Below are 13,998 nucleotides of genomic sequence, written 5' to 3'. Positions count from 1 at the left end.
CTTTTTTCCCCAGGCGTGGGCAGAATAATCAGGGGGGCTTTGGTGAATTGGAAAAATAGATTTAACTTTGTGTGAAGTAATTACAGCATGTAATGTAGGGAGAAAAATAGATTCCATCCTTTCACGGCTGCCGAGTGCCGTCCCCTGCATATTTATGGTGCTGGTGGGGCGGGTGGGCAAGCGGGGGGTATAGAGAGGGAGGAAGGGGGGAAGCGAATAATGGTACAGAAATATTAAGAGGGAGCTCTAAAGCCTCTTGGCTCCCTTGGTGGAAAAAGGAGCTGCAACGGTAGAATATAAAGCAGGGCATTTAACAGGTGCAGCAGAAAGAGGGCCTGGCCTCCCCAAGGTAGCGTTAATAGGGCCAGGAAGGTGTGTGGGGCTGGGCCAGGAGATTTTACAGGCCGGCTCGAGCCAGGGCTATGCGGAAGAGGACAGAAAGGGACTGTTTATTTTTACTTCACGAATCAAAAAATACATCCACCTCTCTCTCTCTCTTGGCCTCCCTGCCTGTCAAGGCCCACAAATGCTCTGAATTTCCCCCCTTGCACCATTCCACACAGGGTTCCTGTTCTCCTTTGGCCTTCTGCGGATCGCACCTGCCCAGCCATTCTACTTCCTGCCCACAGCAACTATCAAAACTCTGAAATGGCTTCCTCCCACCTCAAGACATTACGATGCCTGTTGCACATGCTGTGACATCACAGCAACCGAGCCAACAGGGGAGAGCCCACACAGGTGATTAGCAATGGGCAGTTTTTATCTTATCAAAGACTGAGGAGACACGAGGCATGAGTCAGGGGCAAGCATTTTCCTACCTGGGTACAAGACAAAAATACACACATGCACGCACCACAGCAGCTGTGGTGCAATTCAGCCCAAAGACTGTAGCAGAAGGCGCTGCCTAACCAGGGATCCAGGAACAAGCAGCGGCAGTAGCAGCTCTGGATTAGAAGGAGACGGAGGGGAGGGGAATTGGGCAAGGCATCCAAAGGGATCCCCTCTCGACTACCGGAGTCTCTCATCAGCCCAGCTTCTAAAGACTCCCCAGAATCTGCCTGACACCATTTTAAAGTTTCCCTTTTCAGCGACAAGGACTTTTGAAACGTTTCTTTCCCGTTTCAAGAGCAGCTCAGAATACAATGTTCTGTTCCAGGTATCTGACTCCAAAATGGAATACACAGTCCACTCAGCTTTGCCCAAGCAACAACCGAGGATGTGAGCACGGATGCTCCCTCACGCGCTGCCCAGAGGCGACTCCAGATTCCTTACCTCAAGGCGCTTCACTTGCGTCCTCTCGAACTCCAGCCGCGTCTCCAGCTCGCGGATCTTGGCCTCCTGCCTGCTGACCAAAGATTTGTCTACCATGGACTGCTCGAGGAATTCCAGCTGGCTCTGGAGCCCTTGCAGCTGGCAAGGAAGCATGGAAGAGGACGTCACTCACGGCAGCAAGGGGTCAAAAGGAACTACGGACCTTGGGCAGGATGAGGACCCACAGGAGCAGCTGATTCCCCCACACAGACACACACCTGCCACCTCCCCTAGGGCCTACCTTCTCCTGGAGCTCCTGCTTCTCCTTATTGGCTTCTTCCAGCTGTGACTGGAGATCGTTGATCTGGGCCAGGTCCCGGGAGGCCTAAGGAGAGCACAGGTTTAGGATCCACACTGGCGCAGAGGCCACCAGCACAATCCCAACATCCCATCAGAGTCTCCCGGCAACAGCAGCCGCCCCTGCCAAGGGTCAACTGCAGCCTCAGAGTGGCAACTGGCAGCGAATGTGGCTCTGTGGCCGTGCTTGCGTTGGGTCGCCTGACGTCTGGAAGAGAAGCGTTGGCCTTTCCCGTTCCCCTGTCCCAGGCTGGCCTGTTCTAAGATGGGGTTGCCTCTTCTGGATGGGTGAGGCTCAGCTGAGCACAGAGGGGCCTGCTCCCTGGATCCCCTTCCTCACTGAAGCCACCACTCTCTCTCTCTCTCTCCTCCCCATCCCCTCTCCCAAGCAGCGGCTACAACTGAGTCAGGAGATTCAAACTGTATTTGAGATTCCCCCACCAGCAGCTGGAAATGGCACCGTCCAGGAAGAGTTTTGCCACCTCCTCTGCTCTTTGTGGGAGTTGCTCTACCTGTGCAAGCAACCCAGGCAGATGGTGAGGCGTTCCTGAATCCCTCCAAGGTGAACGTTTTAGGGGAGAGTTCAGGCTGGGACTGGCAGAGAGGAGGACAGGAAAGAGGCAGCAAAAAGAACGGTGGTGGTGGTGGTGAGGGAGACGGGCTCACCTGAGCGACAGCTGCCTTGTGCTTCTTCATGAGCTCATTCATGTCCTCTTGATCCTCCTCTAGGCGGCTCTGAACTTCATTCTTCTCCCTCTGCAGACGGCTCAGCTGTTCCTCCAACTGCGGAGGATGGGGAAGAAAAAGGGGTGAAGGCAGGCGGATGTCTCGAGGGCTCAGGTCTAATGCCCTGCTAGAAGAGCCCCACATATAATTATTATTTTTCATTATTTACTGTTTATACCCCACCCTTCCTCCCAAAGGAACCCAGGGTGGCAAACATAAGAAAACAATTTAATGGCAACAACAACAATAAAACATTCTATAAAACAGTTTAAAACATGCTAAAAACACAGGTACAGTTTTCAAAAACATTCTAAAACAACAGTTTAAAAACATGCGAAAACACAGTTACAATTCAAAAACAGTCTTCCATTCAGTGATCTCCAGGTTGCCAGGAACTCTTCAGCCATCAAGTGCCTTTAGCCATCAGGGCAGGGGAACCATCTTCAGCTCCCACGCTGGGTCAGGCTCAAGGTTCTTCTCTTAATTCACAAGGCCCTTAATAACTTGGGTCCAGGACACTTTAGGGTAGTGCTTCCCAAACCTTCCCCCCCCCATGGACCACTTGAAAATGGCAGAGGGTCTTGGCCGACCACTTCATGGCTTTTCTGCCTGTTGTAGCAATTGTAATGCGCTGTGCTAGAGGCTGTATGGTTTTTAATAGAATTTTCATTGCTTCCTTTATCCATTATATATTGTATTACAATTTGCATCCCACAGAATTCAAACTGTAATATCATAAAATACAAGAAATAACAGAAACAATTCAGAATCATTATGAAAATTTGCTGTGGACCACCTGAATGAAGCTCAGCTTGGGACCCCTGCCTGAAGGACCACCTGATAGATTATTTTCCTGTCTGATCACTGAGGTCTTTGGAGGAATGGTCCCCCATGGACGCACACCAGGAGCTGCAATATGGGCCCAGTTTTATGGAATTCCCTTCCAGCTGCCCACCTTCGCTCCCTGCTATACTGCCGGCACCTATTGAAGACTTTTTTTTTATTCCAGCAGGCATTTTAACTGAAAAAAGAACTTGCAATATACGGCACTGTTTCAATTTGGGGCTGAATGCAAAGGCGTGCTGCTGGGGGCTAACCCACTCTGGAGCTCCGGAGTGCATCCAGCGTCTGCCAAAAGCAGCACAGCTTGCAAAATTCGGTGCCAGATTTAAACAGCGCCAAATGAAAGCATTCGAACGGAAGCTGTGCTGCTTTAGGCAGACCCCTCAGGGAGCTGGTAGGTCGTGCCAGGAGAGGGTTGGTCACATGTGGATCCTGCCGGCTGGCTGACCGAGTCCTGAAGCAAGTGGAGGGGAAGCAAAGCTTTAGAAGACTGGAAGGTCTGTCGGTTCTCAGAAGGCAGGACTAGATTCAATGGGAGAGAACTGCAAGGGAGACTTCCCCTTACTTGACTGAGCTGTTCACAGTGGTGGCTGGTGCCCCCTGGGACTGGTGGGGCAGAATGCAGGGACCCCAAACAATAGGTGGAGCCTGAGACAATGACAGGCACCCCCGTTCCTTGACCTTGCTGAGTTCTACAAGGGGCAAACTGAGACTCTGGCGAAGGGAGCTGGCAGACAGTGCCGCCACCCCTTGTTCTGGCTGTGAGGAGGCAGGCGGGCACTGGGTGAGGGTGGACTGAGGTTGGTGGGGCAGTGCCCAAATGGGCCAGCCTTCTGTCCAGCAGCAGAAGTGGCATCCTCTCCTCCTCGGGACGGCCGTCTGCCGGGATGCAAGCTTCCTGCATTGCGCAGATGGTTGGATGAGATGACTGACTACCACCTCTAGGATTCTGCTATGAAAGGAAAGCCCTGGCATTCGTGGCCCTTCGTTATGTTTCAAGCCCCCAAACCTAGAAATCTCTCCAAGTTAATTTCAGCTGACAAGCGAGGGCAGGTGCGTGCACATACACACACACACAACCCCTCAGCCCTCCTTCGCGGAGGAAGTGGGAACATGGGCTCTTGGCAGACTGGAAGGGGAGGAAATTACACCAAAGACACACATAACATTCCGAACGCAATGGGCCCAGCCTGGAAGTGCGTTTGCTCAGCTCAGTTTCCCTCTCCAGGGCCAACCTCTGGAAACTGGGCCTGCGTTTGATGCAGAAGCCAGCTGTGCCTGGCATCGACTGGCTAGTGCCCATGACATCTCTAAGAAACCACACACACACCCCTCCAGAGAGTTTTTGTAAGTTGCTGTGAGCATTCTAGTTGGGTGGACAAGGTTATATACAAACGGTTTCATAAAGAAATAAAGGCATCAACAACAGGAGAGCACTGAAGCTCTAGAGCTTGTGGAGTGATATACAGTATGACGGCTGTCTTAAGTTAGGGAGGAGATCATGGGGGAAGGAAGGCAGCAGGAGGTGCTTACCGCTGCCTTGGCCTTGGAAAGATCGTCAATCTGCAGATGCAGGTCCTCAATCTCAACCTCCATCGACTTGCGAGCCTTGACGGCAGCTGCGCACGTGAACTCCGACTCCTCCAGCTGCAGCAAGAGCCGCCGCGCCCCAGTCCCAAAGGGGAAAGTGACAATTAGGACAGCAGCCACTTCCCACAGGGGCTCTCCGGCCCTTCACTCCCCTCCCGAGCCTCACCCTTCAGCCTTTTGGCAAACCCTCGTTGACAGGACGACACCCGCACTACTCCCTTGGGATGCCTAGTCTTGATTCTGCCTCTCAGCAGGTTTGAAGCCTTGCCCGTGGAGGCACCAGGAAACAAAGGCTTCATCGGACTGCAACATGACCCTGCAATAGCCAGTGGTGGCCTTTTGCTGGCAAAGGATGAAAACGTCTGCAGAACCAGCCATGTAAAGGCCCTCCCCGCCTGCTTCTGCCTGCTCGCTTCCCCAGCCACCTGAAGAGGAAGAGACACACACACACACCCACACACAGATACCTGATTCTTCAGCTGCGCAATCTCCCGCTTGCTGGGCGCATTGTTTTTCAGGTGGTCCAGCATGACCTGAGCATCGGCCAAGAGGGCCTTGGTGCGCTTCAAATCCTTCCGCAGCCGCTTTTCCGTCTCAAAGTCCCGTTGGTTGACCTGGAAGGTTGCGGAGGGAGGGAGAGAGAGAGAGAGGTGTCTCTGTACAGCCCTCTTACGGCAGCCCTACCATCCTTCCCCCTGCCCAACCACACAGCAGCTCCCGTACCTGGTCACTGACGGCTGCCAGCTTCCCTTCCAGATCTCTTTTCTCTCTCAGCACCCTCTGCTTCTCCTCGTACTCCTCCTCCAGCTGCATCTCCATCTGCTTCAGCTGTTGGGCACACAAAGCAAGCAAAGGGGGTTCCTGAGCAGGACATCCCTGGGCCACTTCCAGCTCAGGCAGGGCAAGGTCCCTTCTCCTGCTCTCCCCCCGACTTGATCCATTGCTCCACAGGGCCAGCGTTTGCCAGGTAGCTGCCAAGGCTCATGCCACAGGAGAGGGCCCGCTGCCAACCCCGAAAGGCTCCTGGCACCGGCTCTTCTTCCTCGATTTCTCTGCCAGGTTGCCTGCTCTCTCTCCGAGCATCTCAACACAACAGGAGCATACTCATTTATTTACTGAACTTATATCCCAGCCTTCCTCCTGAAAGAGCCCAGGGCAGCAAAACAAATAAAACAATTTGGCAAGAAAAAGAAAAGCGTTCTGAAAACAGTTAAAAACATTCCAGAACATAACTACCGTTCAAAACATTCTAAAATACAGTTAAAAACATTATTTCATCAGTGATCTTTGGGTTGAGCTTAGAACGTAGAGAAGGAAGGCGCAGAAGGCTTCACTTGCCATGCCCTCTGACCTTTGGAGCAGCTGTGCAATCTGGGAAACTCGGAGGACTCGCTGTGGAAAAGGGCTCCCTGGCGCCAACGCTGCATCGCTCCCTTCCACTTTTCTTTTAAACAATATTTTTTTATTCGATTTTCAGATTTGTTTACAGAAAACAGTCAACAATTAAAATCACTTGACTCCCCCAACAAAGCCCCCTAACCACCGTTGTAAACAGCCCAGAGGGCTTCGGCTATGGGGCGGTATACAAATGCAAAAAATAAAATAATAATTAAATAACCACACATCCATCCCTCCTTTGGGTGCACTTTCCAAATTTTGATATGTAGGAAATGGATGGAGATAACCAACCACTATTCTTTTTTAGGCTTTGAGTCCAAGCCAGCTTCCTCATGTCTGGAATGCACCTGGGTCTGAGACTCTTCGCACCCTGCTAAAAGTTTAGCTGCTGCAGTAGTTCTCATGGCGAAGGGCCAAAGTTTTGGGCAGCTTGGTTTACAAGGCCTCAACTGTTGGGAGGAGGAAGAGTATCCGAGAGCCCTTCGTGCCATTGCTGGGAATCTCAGGGGTACACACTCGCTTGGCCCAGGCCACCACCAGTCCGGCCAGGCCTCGCACCAAGGAACAGCTGCAAAGGTCGCACAGCTGGTGGACTGCTTGGTGAGCCTGGGCCCCGCTCATGCCGGCCACGTGGGAATGAGGACCCCCAGAGAGAGGAGGCTGCACGATCTTCCCCTGCCACATTCCCAGCAAATGGGGCTGTGACTAAGAGCTGCCTGCAGCAGGGCTCTCATAGGAGCATGCCCAAGAAATTGTTCATTTGGATAATTGCAGGTTCACACCAGCCAGGGCTGTGTCACTCGGCTAATGGGATCAGAGTAGGTACACAGGAAGCCACACTGAGGGTGGGGAGGGGGGAAGACTGATTGGTCACTGCTGCTCAGATTTGGATGGACTGAGAGGCCAAAGTCAGGAGCAACGGCCAGGCAAACATCTCTCCGTCAAACCAGCACAGCAAGGCTTGGACACTTCCCTAGCACCATCAGTGCTTAATTTCTTTTGAGTGAGAGCGAGAGAAGGTGTGGGAAGGAAGAGGAGACTCCAGCCTGTCTGGATCTGGAAGCCTGGGCTTCTCCTCTCAGATGTCTCAGAAGTGAAAGAAATGCACTCTCATCACATGGTCCAAGGCACTCTCTTCCCTATTAGTACTTGGTGTGTTCCAGGGCAAAAGAGTGGCACGGAAAACCGGTTCCAGGGACTCAGCTTTTTTCTCTCTCCAGCCTCCCACTATCCCATCAAGCTCCTCTGTCCCAATATGTAACCATTGCAGGGGAACATCTGCGGCCCTCCAGATGTTGTTGAACTAGAGCTGCCATCATCCCTGACCACTGGGGCCATGCAGGCTGCTGGGAGTTCGGAGGGCCACACCCTGTTGCTTATCCCTGGCGTAAACTTCCCCGCTGCTATAACCTACTGAAGCCCCTTGGGCTCAAACACCCTATTTTATTTTATTTTCAAATGCTTGTTTCTATCTTTCGGCCCAAAGGGCTGTTCAAGGGGGGCAAAGGGCTACTTGCAGAAAGCCAGCCAGTCTTTATAAGCAGAACGGCTTGTTTTTAAATGGACTGAATGAACAAAGCAGGCGAATAATGAAAGCATTATACTCAGGGCTGTTAACCGATTTAGAGAATTTCTTTAAAGCTGCTTAATCATATATGCATTTCAACCGACTAATTCACCTTTTCAAATTAAATAAAAGTTGCCTTTTAGAGCTTATCGGAGCAAGCGCAAGGTGTCTCAGTAGTTCAAGAAACAGACACCACCATTGTTACAAAAATATCCCTTCCTTTTTCATATTCCCTAATGGTCGTAAAGGCTGCCGTCTTCTGGCCCCAGGGAGGAGATCCTTTCTCGGGCCAAAGGATTGCTCACTCACACACCTGAGCCAAAAGAGCCTCTAAAAAAAGAAACTTGTGTGTTATCACACTTAAAATTGGACCCTGACGATCAATCAACTACTTACAGAAAATTTCTACCCCACCTTTCAGCTCCCAAGAGGACCCTGATCCTCCGAAAAGGAGAGTAAGGCTACAGCCTTATGCATAGTTACTCAGGAGCCTAACAGCACCTCCTTCTGTCTGCAGGGTATAGAGCTCCACAGCAAAGATAGGATCATAGGCAGGATTACTTGTACTGAGTCAGGCCATCAAGTTCAGCAAACTGACTAGCGGTGGCCCACCACGGTTTCAGGCAGCAGCAGGAAGGGGGTGTCTTTGGCATCCAAAACAAGTTTTCTATACTATTGATCTTTGTCTCCTTTTTGTTACTTAGTCTACCTGCTGGAGCTCGCACCTCTGCTTTGCGCGGCATTATTCCTTGTTGTGTGCACTACGGTTGTTTTGCTGAAGCCTGGACTATTAAGGTCTTCCAGAAGACCCTCAACTGAACAGGTCCCTTCACACCGGCAGCAACCCTGACCCTTCCTCTCTTAGAAAGACTTGCTGCCAATTGCCTTCAGGTCACAAACAAGGCCGAGTTTTTATTTCACGTAGGAAAGCTGTCTGCCTCCCCCAGGAGTTTAAAGCAACGCAGTATTGACTTGTCATTCAATTGTGAAATTTCATGATTACTTATTAATTTTGAGAGAAACAGACATGCCCCTTGACTCAGAGCTTCAGCTTGCTCTGAGCCAGGAAGTCCCCAATTGAAATCTTTCCTCCAGGGCAACCACACACTCAAATTCTGCTGCCCTTCTTTTATAGTTATATTGACCACACTATTGGGAATGATTGCTGAGATGTTTTATATATACGCTGCTGCCCTGAAGGCAATCCATAATGCTTCTTTAATATATGCAAAGCATTGCTATCATGCACTATTGTTTTTCATCTGTGTGCGATGACTGCATTGTTCTGAGATGAAGGGCGGAGATATTTTAAGTTGTACGGAGTGAGGCAAGGAGGCAGAACCAGGAAGGGCAGACACACCGCAGTCACTCTGCACTTCCTGGTGGTGGCTGCCCTGGGGCCTTTGGCTCCTGCCTTGCTAATTGGAAACGGAAGCTGATCACCTGGAGGTTTCAGGACGTCTCAGCTCCCAGGAGGTGCAAAAGGAAGACTTGCTGCGAGGAAGGAGGGACTCAGGAGACACGCAGAAGGGGCTTCCCAGCAGCGAGTGCTATGGCTGCAGACGGGCAGAGCTATCCGTTTCCGGTTCTTTTTGCTTCTTATTCTTTCGGGTCTTATAGTCAGTCCTCCGCATTTCCACAGAAATTTATTGTTTTTTGGAAAAAATCCTCATGAAAATTTGTCGGCGTTTTAGTGGGCATTTCTCCACACACATTATTGCATGCCATTTTGACTAACGTCGTCATCATCATCTTAATGTATTTGACTAAAAGCCATCACAACCAGAAAGAATATATATATATATACACAAAAACAAAGTACAAACAAATTCAATTTATCCAGTCCACTGCGATTGCGTTCAAGGTATTTGCCCAAATATGTTTTGCTGCCTTAGCGAACAGGGCTGTCTTATAAGTAACATATGGGTCACAATCTGACAGTAACCAAGAAACTTTCACATGAGGCGTCTCGCCCTGTAAAGCTGTCAAAATCTGTCCCAGGAATCTCTCTCTAGGGGTGTCTAAAGTACACGCACACTGTCGCAATGTAACGTTCCTGAACAACACGCATTGTTGTATTCTTTCTCACCAACACGTGCATCTTGATGCACATTTTGCCCTAAAATGTGCGCTTTTGCAAACATCTCCTGGCTGCAGAACTGCATCGCAACACTCAGGAGGCACGTGCAATTCTTGAGGATAGCTGTGTTTCAGTTTTCAGAGAGTTCAGATTCGGCAGGCTCGCCTTTAAATGCGAACTGAATCAAATCCCTCCCCCATCCCTCGGCCCGCAGCTAGTTATAGGGATGCACAAAACCTCTTCCCAAAACCTCAGCAACACCAGAGTTCTCTGGCTTTCAAGGGGCTTCAGAAACCAACCCCAGCCACCTGCCCACCCAGCCGCGACCCCGCACCCTCGTCACCTTCTTCTGGCAGGACTGTCTGATCTCCTCCACTTCCTCGTCACGGCTCTCCACCTCCTTGGAGTGCGTCTGCCGAAGCCTCTCCATCTCCATCTCCAACCGGAGTTTGGCCTAAGGGGGGGGGGTAAAAAGGAGCGATGAGACCGAAGGCCACAGGTTTGAGATTTGCCTCTCCACACAGGCCAGCGAGGGTCGTGGCAAGGCAGGTGGAGCAAAGGGACTGATGGGGAAAGAGAGGCAACATGCTTGCTGCTGCCACCCCCAAACCATCTCCCCCCAACAAGACCAATTTTTGTACTGGCTGGCAAAGAGCACAGCGGAACAGGCTGGCCTTCTGTGGGTTTCCTCCAGAGTGGGCCAACAAGGAACATAAGACGACCATCCTGCCCAAGACTACAGCATCGTTGTAGGGCGGAACCCAGCTCGAACCCTCCATGGAGACTGGGTGTATAAAAATCAACGATTTAAAAAAAAATTAATCAGATTTTAATTTTTTTTTAAAGTAAATACTACGTTTTTCTTAAAGAAGGGGTGGCCTTGCAGATGTGGCTGGACCACAACAGTCATCATCTCTGAAAGCACCTTGGACAGTTCCTTGACAGGGTGGACTAAAATCCAGAGGTGGATCCCACTGACATCAGAGCCAATTTTCAGCACCTTGGATAGCTCCTTGACAGTGTGGACTAAGGCCTGGAGTGCATTCCTTGCCCCACTGACATCGGATCCACCAGTCTCCATTGTCCTTGGCTGTTGGGAGCTGGAGCCCAGGAATATCTGGAAGGCCAAAGGTGGGCCACCCTCACCCATTCTTAAACAGCTTGTTGAATATTAAATTCATCAATTCATTCATGTTTATCCAGGCACTTGACAGCTGAAGGAGACTGTTCCTGGCAAGCCGGAGATCACTGGATGGAAAAATGATTTTTAACTGCAACTGTTTCTTAGAGTGTTTTTATCTGTAATTCTTTTTAGATCGCTTTATGTTGTTGTTAAAATGTGACTGACGTGTGTGTCGCCCTGGGCTCGTCTAGGACAAAGGGCGGAATATATATTCAATAGATAAATAAATATTATGAAAAAATATTTATTTAAAATATTGATAAACCGCACTTTTATATAAAATATCACAAGGCCGTATACAGACTAAAAAAACATTACGAAAACAGTAGAAACATCAAAGACATCAGTAAAGAGCTGGTTGGCAAAGAATCTCAGATCTGAAAGGCCAGTCTGAATAATATAGTTTTTAGAAGGCATTTAAAAACAAGTATGGATGACTCCTGCTGAACTTTATATTGGCAAGGACTTCCACAGGGCAGGGCCTGCCAAACTTAAGACTTGGCCCCTGCGTCAAGGCCAGCTGAACCTCAGGGGCACAGGGTGTAGCACCAAAGTGTCCCATCAGAAGAGCTGAGCACAGGTCATCTCTGTGCCCAAGTTACTCAGGGCTAATCTGGACACAGAGCATGTCAAGTTCTGTAGTTCATCTCAACGATGAATCAATGCCTTCTAAGAGAGAAACTGAGCTGGAAGGAGGCTTTTCTCTATGAACAAGAGACTGTGAGGAACAGCTTTTTTACTCCTGTCCCTTGTTTCGGCCTATCAGTCATAGGTATTTCATGTTCGTTGGCTGTTTCATTTTTTGGGAGGAAGGGTTGGGCCATGAGAGCGCGGTGGCAGAGGAGGAGGGGAAGGAGGAGAAGAAGAGACGAAAACTGCCCACTGTGCCAGTTTCTATATCCCCTGATGTAGGCTACAATCCTATACCTGCTGACCTGGAAGAAAGCCCCATTGAGCTCAATGGGGCTTACTTCTGGGTAATTATCTATAGGAGCGCACTGCTAATCACAAACTGTCACAAAGGCTGGTTGCAAAGAAGAGCCTTCAAGGGAATGTTTTAAAGGCAAGCCCGCCTACAGATAAAAAAGCAAAGCCTGCAAAACGTGTACAAATGCAACCAAGAGATGCAAGCATGAGTTGCAGCAAGGAAGCAACAGCATAAATAATATCACAGTTGCAAATGAACACAGTTTAACATTCATGTTTGCATCACTGTTTAGGAAGTATATGAAGCATCAACAAGGAACCTGATTTAAATCAGGCTTTCTTCATGTACTCGAAGTTATTTTATTTATTAAATTTATTTATTTTATTTATTAAATTTATTAGTTGCCCATCTGGCTGGCTGTCCAGCCACTCTGGGCGACGTACAAAGTAAAAACTTACAAATACATTAAAACATTAAAAATCTCAACAGAAATAATAAAACCTAACCCACCCCAAAAGCCTGCCTGAAGAGCCAGTTCTTCAAGGCCCGGCAGAAGCTCATCATAGAGGGGGCATGGCGGAGATCATTTGGGAGGGAATTGCACAAAGTGGGGGCCACAATGGAAAAGCCCTCTCCCTAGTTCTCACCAGTCTAGCTGTTTTAACTGGTGGGATAGAGAGAAGGCCTTTTGAGGCTGATCTTGTTGAGCAGCATCCCTGGTGATGTTGGAGGCGCTCCTTCAGATAGACTGGGCCGAAACCGTATAGGGTTTTAAAGGTCAGAACCAACACCTTGAATTGGGCCCGGAAAACAACCGGTAACCAGTGCAACTCCTTCAGCACTGGAGTGATGTGATCTCACCGGCGGCTGCCTTTAATCAGGCGAGCCGCCGCATTCTGTACCAGCTGCAGATTCCGGACCGTTTTCAAGGGTAACCCCACGTAGAGCGCATTACAGTAGTCTAGGCGAGAGGAGACCAGGGCATGTACCACAGATGTGTTGCTTTCACATTCTCCATATAATTTCATGCATCGTTCCGCCTCATATATACCCCAACATATACCAGGGATTAGCACCCTGAACAGACGAGAATCCAAGTGCTTTGGGTCAAGACTTTAGTAACAATGCTTGATGCACTTGCAAGCCCTTGATCAGCTTCCAGCCTGTCCTCAACTAAACTTCCTAGTTCAATCCTAAGAATCCCACTGGTTACCTACTGGTCAGAAGATGAGGGATACCTTACCAAGCCTCTCTGGCTGGCTGAACCATCACACCATCAGCTCCTGTCTTCCCCTCCTGCCTCCCTCTCGCCCAAGAATCAGCATGGCCAGGACTGGTGAGAGCTGGGCCTGTCACACTCTCTCTGCACCCAGCCTACGTCACAAGGCTGTTGGGGGGACTGTGTAAACCTCTGAGCTACTTGGAGGAAAAGTGAGGTATAAAAACAACTGTAAATACAGGACCTCTTGCTGGGATCCTTGGGCCGAGTCCTTGCTTCGATTTGGAGAACAGACCCTGAACACAGGAAGCTGCCTTAGACCAAGTCAGACCACTGGCGTGTGTCTGCTCTGACTGGCAGCAGCTCTCCAGTTCTGCCCACTGGCCAGTCTGCCTCGCTCTATTACGTGCGCTACCAACCTCCCACCGTGACAAATCAGGGGTCATGAGTGCAACCAGCCCGACATGTTCTTTCCCTTCTTTCATGCCACGCTCTTCCTCTTACACAGCTTTGTGTCTTTGTTGACTGGACAGCTGCCAGCCTGGTCCCTGAAGAGGGCCTGCCTCCACCTCAGCCGCTAAATCTAGAGGTGACAGCGGTGTGGGAAAATGAGACCCGAGGCAACAGGGCCTGCGGGAAGGCCACTTTGAGCAGGGAGGCAGTGACCCTTCGAGGCTCGCCCTCATCTCAACTTGGCCCTGCCGGAAAGCTAACTGCTGATCTTGGGCCTTCGTCCTTTGTCGCTGTCAGTGATGGCGTGAGCTTAACAAAAGGAAAACTGGCCACTGAGAACAAGATGCTGGACTAGATGGGCCACTGGCCTGATCCAGCAGGCTCTTCTTAGGTTCTTAAAGTA

General features: G+C 50.0%; 1 protein-coding gene across 12 annotated transcripts in view; it reads right to left on the bottom strand.

Moving 5' to 3' along the window:
- MYO18A (myosin XVIIIA) overlaps positions 1-13,998 on the bottom strand; it is a 150,295-nt gene that overhangs the window by 20,257 nt on the left and 116,040 nt on the right. For all 12 annotated transcript variants that reach the window (XM_061604630.1, XM_061604632.1, XM_061604634.1 and 9 more), the window contains 7 exons: positions 10,156-10,266; positions 5,491-5,595; positions 5,235-5,381; positions 4,711-4,824; positions 2,275-2,391; positions 1,553-1,636; positions 1,273-1,410 (listed from right to left, as the gene is read on the bottom strand). In XM_061604630.1, coding sequence (XP_061460614.1) covers positions 1,273-1,410; positions 1,553-1,636; positions 2,275-2,391; positions 4,711-4,824; positions 5,235-5,381; positions 5,491-5,595; positions 10,156-10,266 — 816 coding nt within the window. The remainder of the gene's footprint in view (positions 1-1,272; positions 1,411-1,552; positions 1,637-2,274; positions 2,392-4,710; positions 4,825-5,234; positions 5,382-5,490; positions 5,596-10,155; positions 10,267-13,998) is intronic.

Source organism: Rhineura floridana, chromosome 21, assembly GCF_030035675.1.
Source record: "Rhineura floridana isolate rRhiFlo1 chromosome 21, rRhiFlo1.hap2, whole genome shotgun sequence".
Lineage (NCBI taxonomy): Eukaryota > Metazoa > Chordata > Lepidosauria > Squamata > Rhineuridae > Rhineura > Rhineura floridana.
The sequence above is the reverse complement of the archived record's forward strand: the minus strand, read 5'-3'. Positions and strand labels throughout refer to the sequence as shown.